Raw genomic sequence first — 25,225 nt, 5'->3', positions numbered from 1 at the left:
CACACTTTGAACCTGGTTGTTAGAAAATGCCCAAACCTGTATGCCTGCCTGCTTGCCTGACTGTTCTTGGCTGTCTGCTTGTGTGCTTGCTTGTACAATGCATGATCATGTGTTGGCTTTGCTTTGTCCCTGTACATAATGTTTATTACCTGCTCTGCATAGTGTGTGTGTGTTGCCTACATGACTATCTGCATGCTAGTCTCACTGTACTCTGTCGCCTGACCGTGTAATGTCCTTGTATTGCCCCTAGATCTTGTGGTAACACTCTTTATTTAGCTTTAACTGCATGTGTAACTAGATGCATGAATGTCCTAACCATAGATGCATGACTGTCTAGTACATGAATGTCATTTTAAATATTTGCTACTAATTTAGCTTTAAAAATGTCTTTATATATTTTGTTTTTGGCTTTAATATCTAGCCCAGGGACTGCAGCTGAAAACTAGCAACCTTGCTAACGCTGGCATACTTACAGTTTTATGCATGTTTTACTATCTATCACTGTCAATTTTTATGCATTGTCCCTGCTCAAATAAACTCAATATAGTAAAGTTAAGTGACTCATATTAAAGTAAAGAGGAAACAGGCTCATTTGTTTTCTCCTCTTTATTTTTCTTCAAGTCTTTATTCCAGCCTCCTCTGCCTGAACGCTTTAGGTGAGACAACGTGTTAAACCTAATTAAAATGGAATCCAGCTAGGCCAACAATGTTACTTTTTGTTTACTGACAACATTTCTGCAGTGTTTTGGGAAAGCACTCCCTCTCCTCTCCTCCAATCTCTCTCTCCCTCCATCTTCCCTTCTGTCCTCTTTTCTGTCTGATGTCTGCAGTGCACATCAATATTAATCGCCCCCTAAAGCAGCAAGTTTCTGGCATGTTTACACAGTCTGGCCAAAAAAGCTGCATAAGGCAAAAGACTGCAGTCTGTCTGAGCATGTATGTGTGTGTGTGTGTGTCTGTTTCATTCACTTTCGCTCATTCGCTTTCTCGTACTCTTAATAAGAGACCCAGTCCCTTTGATGCTGAGGGTTTGTTGGTGGACACTGTGTGTCTTTTTAAGTGTGCGTATTTAATTTCTTTTTTTTTTTCTTTTTTTTTTGTTTCCTTTTATGTATTACAGCACTTCACTTTTGGCAGTGATATCCCTTAACATCTGTGTGTGTGTGAGTCTATTTGCATGCCCCTGGCTGATGAGCCTCTCTGGCTCTTGGCCCCAATCTTCATTAGTTGTCTCTGTCAACCTGGAACAATAATGCTGTGGTGATGGGAGTGTAAGGGACCCAGACAGTGTCACACTGGCTGTATCTCTCTCTCTCTCTCTCTCTCTCACACACACACACACACACACACACACAATAGTCAGTCATATGTGTGTACGTAACGGCTTGTGCCTGTTATTTAAGTGAGTTTGGGCTTCATTTTGACTTCAGTGCATTCTGTATCACATCTCTTCCAACTTCACCACTTACTCTAAGATCATTACAATGTATTAGACCCTACACACATACACACTCATACACAGGGTGGTGTAGCTCAAGGGATGAAGGCGGAGGGGGGTTCTGAAGCATTTCTGCCCAGCAGAGAGCTGGGTAATGGTTAGTAGGGGTGGAGAGAACCCCCAGGCTACTTTGGAAAATAGCTGAAGAGAAGGGAATCAATGTTAGACACACATTTGCTGTGCAAGCATAACGATATATATATAAAACTCCCTGCCCCCTCCTTATCATCATAATGGAGTACATCATCATGTTGGAAGGGTTTTTCCCCATCAGCTGTTTCCCCACTCACCATCTGCCTCTGCCCAAAATTCACATCTCTTTGCAGCCTCGCCCTGTAGCAAGATCTGGGGGGGAGGTCGCCAGCGAACGTCTGGTAGCTGGGCCTCAGGCCATGGAGCCTGGTCGGGCTCGGCCCGAAAAAATAACATGGAGCTGTTACCCTGTGTGCCCACCACCCACAGGGACAGAAATCAGGGTCAGGTGCATTGTGTGCCGTGGCAGGCAGGGGCGGGGCCCCTGGCATGCTGATGCCTGACTTTTTTCGGGAAAAGAGTTTCTTGTTACAACAAAACATTTTTCACATTTTTACAGTTTCTTTTTTATATGTCATAACAACAAACTTTTCTTGGGAAAAAAGAAACATTTCTTGTTATAAGAAAATATCCAATATTTTTCACGTTTTTGCAAGATATTTTCATGTCATAACAAGAAACTTTTCCTAGAGATAAAAAAGAAAAATCTTGTGGACATGAAAACATATTTTGATATAACATGAAATGATTTTGTAAAAATGTAAAAAAACATCTTGCTATAACCAGAAACGTTTACTATTATTACCTGATAACAACACACATGAACCAAAACAATTTAATAAGTGTCTAATAATTGGAGAAACAATGGGCCAATCAGACCTCTGTAGGCCGGATTAAGAATGGGGATGTCATCATCATAGTGTTTTTGGGATGTATGCAGTTTAGAGCTTAAATTCTCTGCCCGCGCCTGAGCCCGGGACCCCCCACCCAGCTCACGAGGGCTGCTCTCTCCCTGCCGGCTGAGGGACTGTTTGCGCTTTTACGCACGGGTCGGTGGTGAAGTGGCGCACATGACTCGTGCTACGGACGGACGGACGGACGGACGGGCGGACGGACAGACAACCACGTATCTGAAACAGGTAGCCTAATACATCTGGCTGCATCTTTCCCACATCAAAGATCCGTGATCACCTACACCCGCGTGCGTAAAAGCGCACACAATTCTGTGTCCTCTCACCGCGGATGCTGTGATTTGATGGCCCGGTACTCATTGTAGCCCACTCTTATAAGACCCAATAATAATAATAATAATAATAATAATAATAATAATAATAATAATAATAATCATAAGCTACTGTGGACCTATATGCTATGCCTTTTAATAAAATTACCAGAGGAGTTCGCTGAAAAGCAGGTAATGTCAGCCTGAATTACTCGCGTGCGTCCCCGGTGAAAATCGGCGTGCCCGGCGGCTAACCTAAAATAGGCCTGGAACCGGTCTCCATCTAACCGCAGCTCTTGGACGAGGCGATGGTATTCTCTATATTGATGCCTCCAACGGTTAGTGTCATGCACCCACATCCTCCTTGTTCTACATGTAAGTCTGTCAGATTGAGCAGTGACAGCAGGGACATCACTATTAAGCTCATCCAAACATAATATGAGTGCAAGCATCTTCCGGTTGGTGCTCATCGTGAAAGAAATGTCAAACTATAGATAAAAAACAAAGAGGCAATGCTGCAAAACTGCGCGGCTACAGGAATTGTCAAGATATTGTTGTCATAGAAACGAAAACCCTCGTGAGCGTTTTTTTTTTGGGTGCACAGACGCTTCATCCCAGCGCTCCGCAGCGCCCTTCCAGCGCCTTTCTGCCAGAAAAGGCGCTATGTGGACACAGGCCCTATTGCGCCTTTAAATGCCTGATTTCATGGTTGGTTTTCTAAAAAAAAAAAAAAAAATCTTCACATGTCACCGCTTGGTCAGGGGACTTTCACGTCTACATATGACACACTAGGTACCTTGGCTACATCTTTTGTTGACATTCTGGGATGCCATGTCAACTAACACTTGATACAAACACTGTACCTTTTCAAAATACACTTCTGTTTCCAGGGACTTTCCAGCTCCTTAAATTACAGTATTGTCTGGCGGTGTTATTATCTGATGGTGAGTAATACTGCTGCGTAAGGATGCCTGTTTTTCGTCAGTGTCTGACACAGAAATCAGTGACCAAGCGGTGATATTTGATGACCTCAGAATGTTATTCCTAAACTAATTTCTTTATCAAACACATACACATACAGTTAGTCACCCAAACAGGCAAACACACCTCTATTAGCTAGCTACTAGCTTGATTTATACTACACTAATATTACCGCTAACCATGCATATTTCAACTAACATTGATTCTTTCTCTACGTGCAGTTGATGCGGATGCAACTGTCATAGTGTTTCATCTTGTTTGTTGTCCATAGGTTTCAGCCATTCTCCAGGGTGTGCACTGCAGTAGAAAAGTGTTTGTCAATCAATGACTTTTGTTTGTCGGCCCCTCCAGAAAATCGCAATCTTGCGATTGCAATAATTAATGCAAATTCAATGAAAGTCTGGAATTTTTCTGGGGTCTTGCAATTTTTCAAAAGTTCTGCAATTTTTCCGTGTTTTTCTGCATTTTCCGGCCGACCGGAAGTCATCACGCATGCGACGTCATTTGAAACGTCATCAGACGCGTCATCAAATGCACTAATGGCATTGTAGTATGAAGAAATGCTCTGTATTGACATAAGAATTTGCACTGTTTAAATGCATACAATATGTGTTGAATCTTACTATATAATGATGAAAACTCTGTGTCTGTGGGTGTGTGGGTGTGTCCCACGTTTTTCTACTCACTGACTTGGTCAATCTATGTGAAACTGCACATAGGCATTGAAGATTGGCATAGGTAGAAGGTGACAAAGCTACTTTTTCCAAAAATTACACTAGCCTATTATTAGTATTTTCTTTTTCAAAGTTGATGCATTAACCCCACGAGTTACTGCGCATGTGCGTTGTTATATGTATCCACCTCAACCGGACATCAGCTGTAGCCGAGCAGCAGAGTTACACTGTGCACGCGCGGTAATATGCATCCACCTCAAACAGCAGCTGTAGCTGAGCAGCAGAGTTACACTGTGCACGCACATTAATATATGCATCCACCTCAAACAGACATCATCTCAGCTGCAGCCGATTAAGGTAGGCTTATTATCAATCAATCAATCAATCAATCAATCATATTTATAAAGCCCAATATCACAAATCACAATTTGCCTCACAGGGCTTTACAGCATACAACATCCCCCTGTCCTTAGGACCCTCACAGCGGATAAGGAAAAACTCCCCCCCAAAAAACCTTTAACAGGGAAAAAAAAACGCTAGAAACCTCAGGAAGAGCAACTGAGGAGGGATCCCTCTTCCAGGACGGACAGATGTACAATAGATGTCATACAGAACAGATCAACATAATAAATTAACAGTAATCCGTATGACACAATGAGACAGAAAGAGAGAGACAGAGAGAGAGACAGAGACAGAGAAATGCAGGACAGACGATAATGTTAATAGCTTACAAGAACATTAATGAAAGTAATAATATTATAATTATGATTCTGGCTATTGTGGTACAATATGTTGAAAGTAAATATTAACATCTGATAGTATATGTATGTAACAATATTCATATGTGTATAATAACAGTAGAAGTATGACTAATGATCACAGCAGCAGCAGGAGGCATCTGGCAGGGCCATGGCAGCAGCACAACCACACACATCACACTATCCAGGCACCGCTGCAATACGAGTTAACCTGAGAGACAGTGGAGCACAAAGGCTCCGGAGAAGAAGCCGAGTTAGTGACATGCAGTTTGGCCGAGTTAGCAAGATGCAGTAACAGGACATGAGAGAGAGAGAGAGAGAGAGAGAGAGAGAGAGAGAGAGAGAGAAGGAGAGAAGGTGCTCGGTGTATTATAGGAGGTCCCCTGGCAGACTAGGCCAAAGACAGCCTAACTATAAATAAAGCCTGAATTTTTTCTTAATCTGCAACATGTTAGTCTGGAGGTTTAAACTCTTCTGTCCTCTCACAGAGTTGATGATTAAAACTAAACTTTCGTCTCTGTCAGAGTTAACTGATCAGTTCAGACTGTTTACTTACAGCACAGCTACACTCACAGATAACTGAGCCTCCTACCTGCGTGTCACATAGCATCAACCCATAAACCCTCTGGAGTCCAGACTGAGTGGAGTCCTGCGAGGATCAGCTGTGAAGTCTGTCGGTCGGTGGCTGCTTGCTCCGCTGCCATTCAGCAGCTAACAAGTGGTGCTTACTGCTTACAGCCACCACTGCAACTAACAAACTCCACAATCCATTCATCAGCTCCACCATTCACAGTCAGACATAAATGGCTGATTTACAGCTCACAACTTGTATCAACAGCTGATGCTGCTCCGGTGTGACTATTTACTGGAGTTTACCAGTTTGTCACTTGTGCTACATTTGAAGATAGTTTAAGCATGGCTGTTCTTGGCTTTCATTGTCAAGTAGTCCACCACTTTTCACCACATCAACGAAAATGAAACATAGAGCTTGTCTTAGTTTATTTTATAAAGATCCATTTTTAACATCTCTTTTTTTTTCCATCATGGAAAAAAGGTTGTTGACGAAATATTTTTGTCATAGTTGTTGTTAAGATGTGCCTCATATATATATATATATATATAGAGAGAGAGAGAGAGAGAGAGAGTCAGAGTCTATCCCACATCAAGCATGGGGCTCCACTGAGCCAAAGGGAAATAAACTCAACGAGGGAAAGACGGAGGATATACATATGTATATATGTATATATATGTATACATATACGTATATATATATATGTACATATATATATATATATATAGATAGATAGATAGATAGATAGATATATAGATAGATAGATGTATACATTTACATTATATATATACAGAAAGAGAGAGAGAGAGAGAGAGAAGAGAGTTGGGTAGATGATGCAGAGAGATAGATGGAATGATGGAGGGAGAGAGGGATGGATGGTATGATTTAGCTGATAGGAGAAATCATTTACCAGCGCAATTTGTCGACAAGGATCTGGGGATGTTTCAGTGTGTCAGCGCCTCAGTCACTTTGATGGATGATGGAAGTTCACTGACTTTAACTCTCTCTCTCTCTCTCTCTCTTCCTCTCGTTCTCTCTCTCTCTTTGCCTCTGGCTCTCTCTAACTCTCTTTTTCCCACAGCCTCTATTCCTGATCACTCTTTTCTGCCTCAAACCCCAGCAGAGCAAAGCCATCTCCAGCTTAGCATGTGAGCATAGCTCTGTGTGTGTGTGTGTGTGTGTGTGTGTGTGTGTGTGTGTGTGTGTGTGTGCTTGCCTGCATGCGTGTGTGTGTGCGTACATACAGGGAGATGTATCACAAATCAGCTCATGATTTAGGCATATTAAAACAAAAGCTCCAGGAAAAGCACTTTCCCTGCAGCTCCCACCTCACACACTCTGGTGCCATTATTTAACTTGACTGTCTTTCATCATGGCTTGCTGGTGGTATGTGTGTTAGTGTATGTGCTTGTCTCCAGTGTGTGTATTGACCAGGTGGGGCCATATATCAGCTCAGGTCCTTATCGATGCCGCGAGGCAAGGAGGCCTATTGATGAGGCTCCATGTTTTTTGTGAACCAATACTCGCCCCAGGGAAATCGCTCCACCCTGCATATATACTCTGAGATTAGCATTAAGAGAAATCAGACCTAGACCAATATGTATAACAGTGAAATAGGGAGCTGCACTGTAAACATGAAACTTCATAGTTCTGTTCCAACAAGAAGGAAAACCTCTATACAGCCTTGTTCAACAGAATGAAAAGAGGTTTAGTCCATTTGTGGAGATAAGAATGGTGTATAAAAAACAAGAAGTGATATCATTGTTTATTTCGTATTTCTGCTTTTAGCTTTAACAAACAGAACAAGGACAGAATGGGCTGAACTATGAGGCTTTTTTTCAGATAGCAGTGATTACGCTACAGCAAAAAAGCTGGAAAAATTACAGTAGAGGAGAAACTGGGTGAATACGATGGACAAGAGAAATAGCAATAATGTGTAATTCAGAAAGTGCCACACTGGGAAAAAAATAAAATAGTGGAAGCTGCAGTCCTCTGAATTCTAGGAAATACTTTTTGAAAAATAAAAAACAACAATCTCAATTCAAGGTCCACTTACTTCCAGCAGATGGAGTTAGCTCAGTTGTCAGATGTTCAAATATGATACAGGAAATCTTTGACATCTACTTATGGGACATTATGAAAAGCCCTTGATGGTATACTTCACCCACAAGATAAACATTTGTATATCAGTTACTCATCCCATGTTCCCTTGAATTTGTCAGTTGAATTTTTCTCATGCCTCCACAGTGAACGAAGAATCCAAAAAAGGCGAAACATTCAAGAGTTTATGCAAACAGGGACCATGTTTCACAGCAGCAAAACTATATCAAAACATCTGTTTAAAACTCTCACACAACTCATTCAGTATAATTTAAGACCCATGTATCCAGTCATGCAGCAAGGTGGTACAGTGATTGGCATTGTCGCCTCACAGCATGAGGATTCCTCATATGAACCCCGGGGTGGGGTTCCACCCTTCTGTGTGGAGTTTGTATGTTCTCCCCATGTCAGTGTGGGTTTTCTCTGGGTATTCTGGCTTCCTACCACAGTCCAAAGACATGCAGGTTAGTTGGTGGCTCTAAATTGGCCGTAGGTGTGAATGTGAGTGTGAATAATTGTCTGTCTCTATGTGTCAGCCCCATGATGGTCTGGCGGCCTGTTTAGGCTATACCCCACCTCTCACCCAATGTCAGCTGGGATAGACTCCAACCTTCCCGCGACACCTAACAGAATAAGCGGTTACAGAAAATTAATGAATGAATTAATTAATGCATTTATCCAGTCATATGCTCAGTACTTTCCAAACACATACATTTCCACTAAACAAATGATTAATGATACAATGTAAAACAGTTCAGCTTAAAAGTAGTGCTCCATGAGCATGCCTGAACACAGACATGCGTATGAACTCCGTGGGAGCAGAGTTCAAACACGTACACGTGCCCAGGCACACTACTTGACTGCACATGAGACTATTTGTACTGACTGTTTTTTAAATCAGAATGTTTTAGTGAAAATTCATGTGTTTGGGAAGTATAAAGCAAATGAGACTTGGATTATATTGCACAAATTGTGTGAGACTTATGATGTCATATAGTTTTGTTGTTGGTAAATTTTAGGGCTGCCAATCTTCCCCAAAATCAGATTCGAATTTTTAATGTTTTTTATGTTAAAAATTTGAATTTTTAATGTTTTTTTTTAGTTCATTATATACACATACTATATACCAGATTATTTGGGAATTCTACAGAATGCCAATTACATCATGTGTCCACTAGAGGGCATTCCAATCAAATCTGTTGTGTAACATTTGCAAAACACTTTAGTTTTACCAACTCAATTTAAAACTTCAAGAAGGGAAATAGAAATATTAGGCCAGATATATTGATATATAGATAGATACAATATAAGGCCAGGAATATTCAAGCAATGATGTTTAATGGAGAAGCAAATATGTTGGTTCATTCAAAAAAATACATACATTGCTACTGTAAGTCTAAAAAAGACAACTCTTTGTCTAGAAAGACACTGCTACTACTTCGCACTGCTATTAATAACACAAACAGTAAGTAAAGAAATCGTATCAAAACGAAAATAAAAGTGAATGGCCTCATGGGTGGCGAACCCCGCGCAGAGCTAGTTTCGAGCAGCACAACCCGAGGCGCACTCAGTTTGGTAGTTTGGCAGACCGAGATGCGCTGAGATGGGTGTGGCAGCACAGCAGGGGGAGGTGTCAACAGATCCAGCTTGGTGCAGTGACAGTTTTGTGCCAAAAGGTTTCACCAAAGGTGCGCTAAAAGCTCGCCCGCTGAAACCAGGTCTACTGTCAGGGCAGGCGGAGCGGGCGGAGCGGTGTAGTGGCAGTTTGGCTGACTGGCGGACAGTGCACACACGTCACCAAAACCTCACAGGCAGGTTTCCAGAATGTCAGGCACATTAACGATGCAATAAATTCCCACAAAAACCACTATTCAATGCAACTATCTGCAAGCAGCACATAAATGTATCTCTATATTGACTGTCCCGTCACATCTGATGTCAGATCAAAGGGGATTGGCACCGTTTGGCACGTTTGGCACGCATAATGGAAACCCAACCTGATTTGATTAACACAGCTGCAAACTAATGAGTTCACATCCCTCTCAGCCAACCACAAACAGCCACAGCATCAGATAGGGAGTATATATATTCAGCATCTGTCATCTTAGAAAAGTCAAAAGAAAAGAAACAGAGTGAGACTGCAAGAGAGAAAGAGATAGTGCGTGCACACACGAGAGAAACGCAACATTGATTTACAACTGTGGTGACCTCCTCCCAGGCTACCTTTGCATCATCAGCCCGTGGAGGTCTGCTCACAGTTCCATGTATTCGGACACTGCGAGCTTGGACCTCCCGGACCAAAACATCAGTTTCCTCCTGGGAGAAGTTTGGCCGTCTGACGCTGCTGCTCTTTTCTGCCATGGCGAATTGAGTAAACTCTCATTACACCTTCGCTCGGCACATTTAAGGGCGAGGAGAGGGGCTCATTTGATTGGTGTGATGTGAATCGGCTGTGTAAAACTCACTCCACGCCTTCTCTCTTCCCTCTTTCCGACTTGTGCAGGTAGGAGGGACGGAGGTGGGAAAGAGGAGTAGCTGTGCCAGCGCGCATGGTGTGCCAAAATTGCAAAATCCGCCTGGCCACACCCAGTTGGCGAAGCACAGGTGCGCTGCGCCTCTGCCTCACCCGGTCTGCGAAACTAGGCCCATATGTCAGCAGTAGCATTTAAAACAGCAGCGTCAAACAACATTGGCTATCTTTTCTGTACTTTTACAGTAGTGTAATATTTTGTAAACTGTTGGTCATTGTGTGTTATCATGTCCTGTCGAGCAGCTGGCAGGGCTCGAGATGAGGAGGGAGGCAGCTAACGTCATGACGCACAAAGTTGGTTTGCGTCATACCAGAAGTCAAATATTCGAGCCTTAGTTTCCAACTTCGAATATGCTTATTTTTTACAATAATTCGAATTGTTTTCGAATAGTGAAGTTCGTTCTGACAGCCCCAGTAAATGTTGCACTGTTTCACTCAAATTCGGGAAGAATGTTTGCCACTTTTGGATTGCATCCATTTATCATAGAGGCATTAGAGAAAGTTTTCTTAACAACTTTAAGATAACACACGGTGAGTAATTGATGTACAAATGATCATCTTGTGGGTGATGTATTCTTTTAACCCTTTAAAAATTAGTTCCTATGGACAGCCACAGGAGATCTAAAATAAGAACTATAATAGCTAGAACATTCATTCTTTCACCTTTTTGCAGCAGAAAGGTAAGGCTCCTGTCTTCTGCGTCATCATGTCATTACCTTGTTACCATACCTTACGTGCAGTGTAAACATAGAAATTTCACAATAATTGCACTGGAATTTCCCTGCAATGGCCGCGGAAGAATGTTGTTTGCATAATCCTGTATATATTGGCCAAAAGTAAAAACAATAATAACTAGGAACAGTCACTCTTTTTACAGTAGAAAGCTAATGCTTCTGTCTTCTGTGTCATCACATTGTACACTTGATGTCACCGCGTTATGTTACATGTGGTGCAAAAATGCACGATGGCGCCAGAGGCATGAATGATGAGTCTATCACAGCTCCTTTGCACTCTGCTCATAAAAATAAGGATATCTCAAAAAGTAACAACATACATAGTCCAAATAACTTCTGTGTGAAGAAATATTTTGTTTATGTTTCTACTGTCAAAAATATTTTAGATCAATATGTGAATCTGATGAAAAAAGAGTTGGATTTTTACATATTTTTTGATGACACAACTTTAGTACTTTTACTAATTTTTATGGTTTATTGACTTACATAACCTTTTAGGTTAGATGGTACAGTCTTTAGGGATAAGAAATGACATCACAATATGCAAAAATGCCAATGTAGGCACTGATGGACCATTTCTGTTGCAGAGTTTGAAGTGCTCAGGATAATTGGAAGTTCCTAAGGTCATGCTTAAATGAATAGTTTGATAACTCCAAAATCACAAACTGTTAAAACTCTATCAGTGTCTTAAATAGATACTAATTAATGTTATGACATTTCCCAGAATTATAAGGTTCTATCTGTGTTCTGAGCAATTTTGAGATACTAAGCCTCAAAGTTTTGCATTCTGAATAGCATAAAAGACGTGAACATTTTTGTTTCTAAAGATTATTTTTTGGGGCTTTTACATAAATGAAAGGACAATTAAAAGTGAGAAACAGGGAGAGAGAAAGGGGACGACATGCAGCAAAGGGCCACAAGCTGGAACTGAATCTGTGGCTGCTGTGGCAAGGACACTGCCTTTATACATGGGGTGCCCACTTCACTTCCTGACCTACTGGGCACCCCAAAATTTTTGTTCTCTAAATTAAAAGTCAAAAAATACATATAACTTTAAATTTAAAAAAAAGACCTCATACTATGTTAATAAATTGTCACAGAATAAGGATATATGAATAACTCAGTTTTGACAAAAATGTCAGACAGGACCTTATAATTCTTCGGTGACAATATGTCTAGTAAACCCCAGTATCGCAATTTATTTTTCATTAAAACAATGAGAGAAACCTTTAATGTGACATTGTATTGAGGTAGAGAAACTAGTTGTACAGACGAAGTGATGTGAGGACTCTGGATCATTGTGCGTATGAAACAGTTGGATTACATATTTTTGAGCTGACAGTGCTTTTGTTTGTTGACTTTGCTGTAGCAGTGTCTTGTGATCACAGATCTCAGCAGTGAGAAGAATTTGGTGAATAGGGTGTCATCAGAACTGACAGACATTTGTGAAAAAAACTTTGAAAACAAAAAGACCAAGTTTTAAGGAAAGAGCTAAAAAAAAAAATCGAAGGCACCAGCAACACTTTTAACACTTCAAATGTTGCCACCTGAAAACAAGTAATCTGTAAAAGCTAAAGACGATCACACAATTTAAACTAACATGCAGGCTGAAATTGCCATTAAAGCTTGAAAAGAGCTGTCAAGTGTGAATCTGTGTGTGTGTGTGTGTGTATTTGCAGTTGGTGAGCAGAGTGTTCATTTTAGCTGTTTGGACATCACAGAGCATTTAAAAAGGCATTACTCGTATCCAAATCTAACAAGCACAACAAAGTCCTATTTCATTATTGATGACTTGACTCGTTTGCTGCTGGAGATTTATATTTTTCTTCATTTGTATGTGAAGTGAGCTTAAGTAAACCCTAAATTGAGCATAACGCTTCTCTGCCTTGGGACTCAACAATGACTCTGCCAGGAACGATGTACCTATAGTCACTGAGCCATCAGCAAACTGCTTTGTTATGCTCCCCACCATCAATCTCCATGCAGAAGAATAGCCAACTTCAGTAGCACTATTGGAAACAGCTAAGGTCAGAGCCTCATTGCACTTCAAAAAGTTGCTGTGATTGATTTTTTTTATTTTTAAGCTATTTTCCTAAAGGTTTTGAGCAGTGCAGAGGAAAAAGCAGGTTGCTAATATGACAGGTGGATTCATCATCATCATCGATGGAAGGAAATGATTATCTGACAGGTGTGTAAATGAGAAGGAGAGCCTGGACAGGGGTGAAAGAGCATGATACTCACCTTAACAGGGAGGAGGAAGGAACCACAGCAACTGAAGGAAGCAAGGAGGAAATGGAGAAAAGTGGAAATGAGAGGGAAAATGTACACTTTTATTAGAAACATGGATTTCAAAACAGAGGTTGTCATCGAAAGAGTATCAGTTAATTGATCTTCTATCTCTATAAGGGATGTAATTTGCATCACTTTGCTTGGTCCATGTGTTTTTTTCTCATCCTGTGCTGTTTGAGTGTTTGTGTGTGTGTGTGTTTGGTGAACATCTTTTCACAGAGACATTGCAGTGTGGGTGAGGTTGCCTATGTTGTGATTAAACAGACTTCTGTTCCACAAAAGCCAACATTTCTCTTGTCATATACAAAGATAACACTCTCACTCTCTGTAAAGCATGCACAAGACCACATGCTGTATTTTGATATGATGATGTCTTTTGGTGTTTATTAATGGACAGAAAGGTAGATTGGTGGTTTTGGGTGTCATCTCCCAGTCTCGTCATGTCAGGATTTTCTGACCAAACCATGCATTCTATTCGGGCAGCTGTGGCTCAGAGGTAGAGAGGGTCATGCACCAATTGGAAGATCAGCTGTTTGATCCCTGGCTCCTCCAGTCTGCATGTTGAAGTATCCTTGAGCAAGATAGTGAACCCCAAATTTCTCCTGATGATGCTTCCATCGGTGTGTGAGTGTGTTAAAACTGAGTAGCCTTGTAAGGTAACCTCGGCCACCAGTGTAAGAATGTGTGTGTGAATAGGTGAATGTGACTCGTAGTGTAAAAGCGCTTTGAGTGGTCGGATGTCTAGAAAGGCGCTATACAAATGCAGGTCAATTTACCATTTACCATTATTCTTACCCAATAAGATATGCAGATTAACTGAGTAACTTTCTCTTGCCTTCTCCGCCTTATCTTGTCCTGTCACTCCTCCAGTCTGTCTCACATACCCACATAAAACATCCCTGTCTTACTTACCTGCCAATCATGTAAAGATCTGGGGCCAGATGCATTAAACTTTGTGTCTGTGTGTACAGATAAAGACAGAAATATACAAACATGTTGTTTCTGTCAGATTTAAAAAGCTGCACAAAAATGCCTGATACTGTTTTATGAATCAATCATGTGATTTGGTTTGGGGGAGGTCCACCTCCACTTCACTTTTTACCTCACCCTGAAGACTTTTAATTTCAGATTTGCAGTATTAAAGTGAGCTTTAAAGTTCTATACAATATGACAAAACCAAGCAAAGGAAAGAAACAAGAAAAGTGCTCCAGAGAGGGAGATTCTGACTAGACCTCAACTATGCCAGAGGGCTCAGGTGAAGCTATGGCTAACGCCCCTAGCACCCAGGCTCCTACTAACGAGGATCACATGGCTAGCCTATGATAAATAAGTTAAATAACAAAGTTGAGAAGTTCACTGAGCTCAACACATCCTTACAAAGCCTTTAATTGGCTCTATCTGACATCTGTGAGTGAACGTCTTCCACTGAGGTGCACGAGAGGTGAACTGAAGAGCTAGAGGGACAACTGGCCTAGCATCTCAGTGTATGCAACAACAAGCCAAGCTTGAGGACCTTGAGGCTTGCTCACACCGACAAAATATATGCATCATCGGGATCAAAGAGAAAGCTGGAAATGGCAAGCCAATGGAAATGGTGACCATGCTGCTTCCAAAACTACTGCAAGTCGACCAATTTGACCGACCGATTTAAGTGGACCGTGTAGCCTCACCCGAGCCGGGGTCTGCCCATTGGTCCGACAGCCCATTATTCCGACATCCCATTGTTCCGACCATATTAAACCCATTGTTCCGAAGTCCCGTTGTTCCAAAATCATCATGATGCCCTGTGGTTAAAGTCTGGTTAGGTTTAGGCACAAAAACCATTTGGTTAGGGTTAGGAAAAGATCATGGTGTGGGTTAAAATGAAAAAGAAAGTGGCAAACACATAAGCCGTGAGCCTGCTTCGCCTCAAGCCTTTGCCAGCTGACCCAGAGCCAGTCGCGGAGCTGCCAGGAGCCGTTCAGCACTACGGAGAGCTCCCCACACAACCCGGACCCCAGAGTTAATAACAGGAGGTTATGGTGTTTCATTCTCTCCTCTCTATGATAGCTGTATCTCAACCAGTAGCCTACTTTTGTTGCGTTTGCTGATCCTCTATGGTACACAAATACAGTATAGCCTAGTATAATCACATATCGGAAGAACGGGACGTCGGACTAATGGGATGTCAGACCAATGGGCTGTCAGACCAATGACATGGAGCCCGCAAGCCAAGGAAGGCAGGTCGAGGGCTTTAATCACCAGGGTGCATCATTTTCAAGTGAAAGAACAGGCACTGAGGTTCTCTAGAGAGAAGGCTCCATTACAGAACAAGGGACATCCTGTGTTTATCTCTTCAGAGCTGACTTCGTCACTTCGCCAGTCATGGCTTTCAACGAAATTAAGGAGGAATGCAGAGCTAGAAAATTCTGCTGTGGATTCCATCACTGGGCAACAACACTTGCACAACTGACACCCCGGCTGATGCTGAACAGTTTCTTAGCCAAGAGGCAGAAGGTTGCAGCGTTATTGTTAAAGAGCAGATTGCAGGTTGGAGACCCCAGTGAATCAATGTGTAGGAAAATGATGTAGGAATTAAATTTTCATTGAAATATGCATATATATTTATATATGTGTATACACTACAGTGACCTCTGGAGTCGTTTTTGTGAGAGAATTTTACTTCTGCATCTGAAAAAACTAAACTGGAAGTGACATAACAGGAGGGAGAGCAGTCAATTTAAACAATAGGAAAATAATGGATCTTAATGCTAGTTGTGACACTGAAGAGGTTGTGAATGTGTATTGAGGTGACTGAAATCGGTGCCTGGAATTGGGCCTGACAGCTCCCGACCTCGTCCTCCTTGTTTCTTCTAAAATGTCTTTTGCTGTCAATTCAGTATCTTAGGTTCGGCTGGCAGATACTCAGAAAAACACTGGAGATAGGCAGAATCTGGTGCAATCGAGTTTATTGTGTTCACAGGCAACAACACAGACAAACTCACTAGTCAGCCTCCGGAGGACGACTGAAAAACTGCTGTCAGCGCTCTGGCTTATATGCTGGTGGAGGTCGAGGAGATCTCCACCCATTTCTGTAGCCCTTCCCATTTCGACCCGTTTTTACTGGTAGCAGACTTTTGCCTTTATTCCTGCTCAAGCTGGAATCTACCACCAGTATTTCCGGGGCCGCCCTCACTCTATTTTTTAAAAACCCATGTGATCTGTGGGGACTCACATGCTATAGTCCCTCGTGCTCTTATTTTTAGAAAAACATGTGATCCCTGGTGACTCACATGCTACAGCTCCTCGTGACACAATCATTTGAATGTATGTGTGACCTTTATATAAACTCCTAAGTGCATTAAGCAGTACAATCAAGTGAGTGTTCTTCTTCACACAGCACGTGGTAACTTGTATGAGTGTCACTATAAGTTCACAACATCATGTGAGTGTAGGTTAATGCATTATATCATTACACAGCGCGTGATAGGTTATGTGTGTCAATAAGAGTTCACAGCTGAGATGTCACTAAGAGTTCACACTGTTATATTGCATATTACACATGAATGCAGGATTAGTTTTTTTGCAAACGTCTACACACTAACATAGTTATATAGCTATTTGTATCTTATCCAACTTATATGGTCTAATATCTGATGAGGGTTTTGACTTTTACACTACAGTATTCATACCAATATGACGGACCACAGCCTTATATAGAGCCTGTTATAGGCCGTATGGTGAATCAGAAAAAGTCTCACAGAAACTGATTTCCACTCCAACATCTGGGGACTACACGATCTTTACTTCATAAAAAAGATCGATACATGTTCAGCTAATCAGCGGGAGTTTGTAGCTCATAACCCTGCAAGAGTCCTGTGATCGGGGTCGTAATTTGGCACTTGTTCCGTCTGAGCGTAATGATCAGTTCCGCCTGAGCGTAATGAGATTTGGTACGCGAGTGGTGGTACGGCCGTCACGTGATCGCGCTACACCATTAAGGTACCCGCATTTCGTGTCGCCATGGTTTCATTCAGCAGAGGAAAACAGACCCGGAAGTCCTCAAAAGTGAGCAGAAATGAGCTGAAACAGTGCTATTCACATCGCCGTGTCCATGAAACACGATGAGACAAATAGTCAATAAGGTGAACTAAGCAAAAATGTCTTAAAACACATTTGATTCAATACCTGGGCATAACCGACGTGTTTTTAGGCTACATAGACAGCTGTCCAGTACGGAATACGAGAATGGCCATGTATTTTATTTTATTTATTTATTTTTTTTGTGCACTCGTGATAATGACTTATTATTTCGCTATCTCGATATAACAAAGATTGTTTTCTCGTGATAACGAATTAATTATCTCGTTATCTCAATATAACAAAGATTGTTTTCCCGTGATAATTGTCAAGTCTGTCGGACACGGCGATGTTAATAGCACTGTTAGCTGAACATGTATCGATCTTTTTTATGAAGTAAAGATCGTGTAGTCCCCAGATGTCGGAACAAGATGAAACGATAACTGTGTTCACCTTACAGCCTATTAGGCGTCAAAGAGACCAGGAACAGACCAGGGTCAGAAGAAATAACGGTCACAGGAGAGAGATTCAGTTGTGGTGCGAGGAGAACCAGTGGAGGACTGGGCAGGTATTTTGGTCAGTGACCGGCGTTAGCTTGTAGATACGTATATACACGCATATATCTATAAACGTTAGCAAGCATTATCTAACACTGTGTTCACATCACAACATTGTAAAGTTTGCTATCACGTATCAGGCTATAAATAGTAATGATCGTCTTATACCGGCAGGAGTACTGATACTTACCCATAACAGAAACTAATGAGTTTTTATCAGTCATATTTCGCACTGCATAATATAACTCCACACTACGTTGTATAGTGCTTTACCATTACCACAGAAGAGAGAGAGAGGGAGGGAGAGAGAAGGGGTAGAGAGATAAACAACTTCCTGATTAACACTTTGTTTGATAGGTGCTTGTCTGGGAAATGCCAGCCAATGGCCTCATCTGAGGAGAGCATGTGCTGCAGGGAAGTGGATCCATTCTGGGCCCTGGTGGAGAGTCTCACCCCCAGACCCGATATATTATGCCTGACACTGCACCCAGGCTTTGAAGCAAGCTGTCTGACTCTGTTTGTGCTCCAGATAGCATATATAAGCTTCAGACAGGAGCATGGCCTGAGCTCAATTACACCTGTCAGTTGCCTGATATCTGTGAAATGTCGCAGGTTTGGAAGGTGGATGTGTTTCTGTTGTGCCCTGACGCATTTTTTGGGTGCAGTAAACTATCTCATATGTGCATGTAGATGTGTGATATGTGCGGACAAATTATGATAAATGTTAGTCATAATGATTCATTTTATTTGTGTGTCTGATGTGCAAAGCACATACAGGAAAATCGACACTTGCATCCACTTCAGCACAGACTGTGTTGCAATGTCAAGGCTCTCCAGCAACACCAAAAAGAAGCTATTATTCATTATTCTGCACCAACATGTTCTCACTCCTAACTTGTCACATATCGCCACTTGTTCAGTGAGCTTTTGACAACGATACGACGTCCTTGGTATCCTGGCTCCATCTGTTGTTGAGGCTCTGGGATGCTGTGTCAATTTATGCCTGTTCCATGCATTGTGTCTTTTCTAAATACACTTCCATTATCACAGGAAATGTACAGTTTCTGCTCGTTAGATGGTTACAGTCTTTTTCAAAATAAACTTCCAACATTAGTAAAACACCTCTTATTTATGTACATTTCCTGGTGCAACAAAACTACACACATACAGGAAGCAAATAACAGGGTCCTGGGTGAAGGTCGAGTGTTTGTTGGACCCATTCACTGCCCCTCCTGCCTATCTTATAAGGACCTGCCATTTCCTTAAGCTACATTGTTTCCCAGCGGCATTTCAAATTAATGCCTTCTGGCTGCATTACAGTCTGAAGCTGCCTAGCAGCACCGGTCTCCTTGGAGAAGTCCTGTGTTTTGTGACCCACCCACTACCCCAACATACAACCTTATAGGACCACTTCCTTCTTTTCTCTTGTCAGCACATTGGTAACGTCCTTGATTACGTGGGTTAAACACAAATTAGTGGCTCATCATTATGTGAGATATGTATGAATTTTGGTACATGACTTTCATAGAAAAACGTACAAACAGTGCAATAATTAACTTATCTTAACTTGTCTTATATCTAAACAGTTTAGTTTACAGTAGAGTTTACAGAGTGCTTCAGAAGGACTAAATAAAAAGGGATAAAAAGGGAATTAAAAGGGAAAAAACAACTCAAATGTAAATAAAAAGAATGATGAAATTCATCACCCACAAAGGGTTAAAATATTAAGTTTATAAATGTGCCTTTGACATTTTACAGAACAGTGTGTGCAAAATGCATTACAAATCATGTTTTACATCAAAATCAAATCAAGTTTACATCACCAACTAATATTTAATGTCCACCTTATCATATCAGCCACAGCTATCTCAGCAAAAACCATGTGCACACCTGGTCTTAAGTCTGTGCGAGGTGCATGCCTTCTCACCTCACATTTCTTTATAAATACCAGTTTAGGTGTGGGAAAAGGCCAATGCATAGTTTTTGTGTGTACACATTTTTATACATGTGGCTCCTGAACCTTTTTAGGCCTCTGTGCTCCTCAACACTCACACCTACCCACACTATTCTACACAACAACTGCATCCTCTTTAATAGCAACAACTCACATTTTAAGATCTCCTGTACCTTGGTCACAATTCATGTTCCATGCTTATCTTGTTTTGTTGTTTGAATGTACAAAATGCACGTTTTGCCCCTTCGTGTAAACCTTGACAAATCACCAAATGTATTACATCATGCATCATCTCACTAAAAAAAACAAAAAATCAACAAAGATAATAGTTTGAGAGAGAAGTTCCAAACTTATCTGTTTTTACACCACCAGCAGGATTGTGGAATGTTTCAGAGATGTACCACTAAGATAGTAAACCTTATTAACCTACTGATTTTTTTCCTTCCCTCTGTCCTGTCCCTATCTCTATCGATCCATGCAGGGTAACCAAGAGGCCCCAGCTCCCCCTGAAGCCATGGCCCAACCCTTCCCACCAGCCCAGTACCCCCCTCCACCACAGAATGGGATCCCAGCTGAGTACGCCACACCCCACACCCACCCACCTGCAGACTACACAGGGCCAAGCACAGTGGCTGAGCATGCCCTGACACTGTACACTCCGACACACACACAGAGCGAACAGCCCGGAAACGACAGCAACACCTCCGCCCTCACAGCAAACACAGTAACGGTGAGTCTACAGTTTATACTGACGTCATCTTTATGAACCATATACGGTTGGCATCAGAGAGGGTTTAAAAAAAAGTTAGGGGTACTTGACTGGTGGTCTGATGGCTAATTTAATTTATTTTTTTCTCTCTCTCTCTCTCTCTCTTCTGTCCCCTGCACAACAACGGTAGAAAATCTACACAACAAACACATTTGGAAATGTGTGTTAACAATTCAGTTCAATTCAATTTTATTTTCAAGGCCCAATATCACAAATCCCTATTTGCCTCGGAGGGCTTTACAGTATAAGACATCCCTCTGTCCTTGGACCCTCTCCGCAGATAGGGACAATCTCCCCCCCAAAAAACTCCTTTAACATGGAAAAAAATGGTGGACACATCAACATCTGCTAATTTGAGAAAAACATTGGCATTCAGTGTAGTCTCAATCCCAGGACGTCACACCACAGCTTGGTCATTGACCCCCGGCATCAGATACAGAGGCACAATGCACCCTTTAGCATGTGTACAGGATGCACCATGCTTTCAGCCAACTCCAATATAAACCCATCCACCTCATCACTGAATGGTCAGAGCAACAGACATAGCACAGAGAGCGAGAAATTCAGCGTAGGGTGGGTGGAAAGGGAAATGGATGGATCCAGCAAGCACAGCACTTTGACCTAGGAGATCAATGTTCATGCCCAGTGTGAAATGAAACATCAATGATGAGTTAATTTGCCATGTTTAGTCAGATGACTTGTTAGTTACTTATTTGTGACAAACAATCTTTTCCTAACCCCAACCCTCATTATGATGAAGCTGGGGGCTTCTGCTCAAGCGCAAAATATGGGTAGGAATGAGATCAAGTTGTAATATGGGGGGTGTTTTAAACAAGGCATGTAAAGAGGAGAGCCGTCAAGGCATTTTCAAAAACAACCAAGATGGCTGCAGCTGATGTGGAACCCTATGTTGAAGTTGCTATCGCATCGGAACCAAATGGTATTTTTGCTAAAAGAAGAACAATTCCCTGCATTTACAGCTTTTCTTCAGCAGAAAAGGTGTGTTTGCCAGGCTTCCAGCAGTTTAATAAATTAAGTCATAATATACTCATCTCTGCACTCTGTAGTCTATTTACATTTTTCCGTTAGTCAGGTGTTAGTGTTTTCCCCAAGTCCCGCTTTTTTTTCTGTAAGTTGATGTCCATGCACAGAGAAATAAACTTACAGGAAAGTAATGAAATAATTAGTGACAGATGGTCATATACACACACACATATATATATATATATATATATATACAGTACAGGCCAAAAGTTTGGACACACCTTCTCATTCAATGCGTTTTCTTTATTTTCATGACTATTTACATTGTAGATTCTCACTGAAGGCATCAAAACTATGAATGAACACATGTGGAGTTATGTACTTAACAAAAAAAGGTGAAATAACTGAAAACATGTTTTATATTCTAGTTTCTTCAAAATAGCCACCCTTTGCTCTGATTACTGCTTTGCACACTCTTGGCATTCTTTCGATGAGCTTCAAGAGGTAGTCACCTGAAATGGTTTTCCAACAGTCTTGAAGGAGTTCCCAGAGGTGTTTAGCACTTGTTGGCCCCTTTGCCTTCACTCTGCGGTCCAGCTCACCCCAAACCATCTGGATTGGGTTCAGGTCCGGTGACTGTGGAGGCCAGGTCATCTGCCGCAGCACTCCATCACTCTCCTTCTTGGTCAAATAGCCCTTACACAGCCTGGAGGTGTGTTTGGGGTCATTGTCCTGTTGAAAAATAAATGATCGTCCAACTAAACGCAAACCGGATGGGATGGCATGTCGCTGCAGGATGCTGTGGTAGCCATGCTGGTTCAGTGTGCCTTCAATTTTGAATAAATCCCCAACAGTGTCACCAGCAAAACACCCCCACACCATCACACCTCCTCCTCCATGCTTCACAGTGGGAACCAGGCATGTGGAATCCATCCGTTCACCTTTTCTGCGTCTCACAAAGACACGGCGGTTGGAACCAAAGATCTCAAATTTGGACTCATCAGACCAAAGCACAGATTTCCACTGGTCTAATGTCCATTCCTTGTGTTTCTTGGCCCAAACAAATCTCTTCTGCTTGTTGCCTCTCCTTAGCAGTGGTTTCCTAGCAGCTATTTGACCATGAAGGCCTGATTGGCGCAGTCTCCTCTTAACAGTTGTTCTAGAGATGGGTCTGCTGCTAGAACTCTGTGTGGCATTCATCTGGTCTCTGATCTGAGCTGCTGTTAACTTGCGATTTCTGAGGCTGGTGACTCGGATGAACTTATCCTCAGAAGCAGAGGTGACTCTTGGTCTTCCTTTCCTGGGTCGGTCCTCATGTGTGCCAGTTTGGTTGTAGCGCTTGATGGTTTTTGCGACTCCACTTGGGGACACATTTAAAGTTTTTGCAATTTTCCGGACTGACTGACCTTCATTTCTTAAAGTAATGATGGCCACTCGTTTTTCTTTAGTTAGCTGATTGGTTCTTGCCATAATATGAATTTTAACAGTTGTCCAATAGGGCTGTCGGCTGTGTATTAACCTGACTTCTGCACAACACAACTGATGGTCCCAACCCCATTGATAAAGCAAGAAATTCCACTAATTAACCCTGATAAGGCACACCTGTGAAGTGGAAACCATTTCAGGTGACTACCTCTTGAAGCTCATGGAGAGAATGCCAAGAGTGTGCAAAGCAGTAATCAGAGCAAAGGGTGGCTATTTTGAAGAAACTAGAATATAAAACATGTTTTCAGTTATTTCACCTTTTTTTGTTAAGTACATAACTCCACATGTGTTCATTCATAGTTATGATGCCTTCAGTGAGAATCTACAATGTAAATAGTCATGAAAATAAAGAAAACACATTGAATGAGAAGGTGTGTCCAAACTTTTGGCCTGTACTGTATATATATATATGACAACCTGTGACCTTGATATCTCTCTCTCTCGCTCTCTCTCTCTCTCTCTCGCTCTCTCTCTCTCTCTCTCTCTCTATATATATATACATATATATATATATATATATATATATACATATATATATATATAATATTTTACAATATTGTAGAGATGAAGCAAGTTCTAAATGAGATCCATCAACAGGAGATAGGAACCTGTGTGGTTAAACATTCTCTGTACTTACTTGCATGTCAATTAACTATAAAGATTCAGTGTGAATAGACATATAGCTGGCATGATGCAAGGAGGCTAAGTGTAGACTGTGAGAACACATCATCTCAAAGGTGTACTATAAATATTCACTGTAGAGGAAGCAGCCACAGTGTGTTGCACTTTATTATAACATGAGATGACTATGCGGGTTGCCACTCCTGTCCTTGAAAAATAACTTGGGGTTATGAGTGGTTCAGACAGCATAACCTTGCTGGAAGTGTCAGGTTGTGGCATAAACAAAGGACCAACCATGCACGTTCAAATTGGTACAGGTTGGTTGCAACCGAAGTAGAGTTGCCCCCTGAAAGTGGAAGATTCAAATCATCAGTTGGAGACCTCTCAATCTACTGACTGAGGTTGCTTCAAGTCGAGTACTTCTTGGGACGTTTTGGTCCAAAGATTTTGATGCAAAGTGAATGCTCTTGACTTTCATGCTACTGTTTGGTACGGGGACCTGCAAACACACAGGCAGCAGCACGGAGGAAGAGGAGGAGGAGGAGGAGGAGGAGGAGGAGTAGGAGGAGAGACTCTGCACCGTAAGGCTCTTAGAAAACATTATCTTCTCTCTTCTGCTGAGAAGCAGTGGATTTACAGCTCACAGCCATTTAATGAGACACAGTCACTGGCTTTTGTTTGATATCTAGCGCACGCGAAAAAATGTTGTACATTTCTGATTCATCGTTAGTGCTGTTAGCTTGTTAACTGTATTACATGAATGCTGTTGTCACACTGAACATCCAGCTGAGCCTGTTCAAGCTTTTACTTGTAAAGAAGAAAAGGTGACATCTTCCCTACTCATCCAACCTAGTCATACTCCAAAGTCATCAAATACCGGTGCTCAGTTAGTGACTTTAAGCATCAGACACCAATGAAAAAAGCTGTCCGTTCACATTGGCATGATATGCGGCTGGTTGCGGTTATTTATGTAATGGCACCCGGTAGTGTCAGGCAGTGTTAGCTTTGTTTACATATTTTTGGACAAAACAGATCGTGAAAGTAAAATCTGTTTCATTTTTGTTTCAGACGAGACGTGTTAGTGGTGGACTATCAAACATTAAAGGCTAAAAACAGCTGTGCTTGCAATTATCGTCAAGTGGTGCATGAGTGTCAGGCTAGTTAACTCCAGTAAATAGTCAGCACCAGAATGTTTTGCTAGACAGCAAAACACTCACACCAGAGCAGTGTCAGCCATTGGTTTGCGTTGTGAGCTGTAACTCTACTGTAAATAATCAGCCGTGTGTGTCTAACTGTGGATGGTGGAGCTGTTGAAGGGATTTGGGGAGGTTGTTAGTTGCAGCTGTGGCTGTTAGCAGCTCCACCTGTTAGCTGCTGAGTGGCAGCAGAGCAACCAGCCGGTGTAC

The 25,225-nt window shown here is 41.7% G+C and overlaps 1 protein-coding gene across 12 annotated transcripts in view; it reads left to right on the top strand.

Annotated features, from left to right (window-relative positions):
• The window catches only part of rbfox3a (RNA binding fox-1 homolog 3a), a 1,467,330-nt gene that overhangs the window by 1,182,910 nt on the left and 259,195 nt on the right, over positions 1-25,225 (top strand). For all 12 annotated transcript variants that reach the window (XM_078163425.1, XM_033611789.2, XM_033611787.2 and 9 more), the window contains one exon: positions 20,442-20,690. In XM_078163425.1, the coding sequence (XP_078019551.1) occupies positions 20,442-20,690 (249 nt within the window). The remainder of the gene's footprint in view (positions 1-20,441; positions 20,691-25,225) is intronic.

Source organism: Epinephelus lanceolatus, chromosome 21 (assembly GCF_041903045.1).
Source record: "Epinephelus lanceolatus isolate andai-2023 chromosome 21, ASM4190304v1, whole genome shotgun sequence".
Lineage (NCBI taxonomy): Eukaryota > Metazoa > Chordata > Actinopteri > Perciformes > Serranidae > Epinephelus > Epinephelus lanceolatus.
The sequence above is the reverse complement of the archived record's forward strand: the minus strand, read 5'-3'. Positions and strand labels throughout refer to the sequence as shown.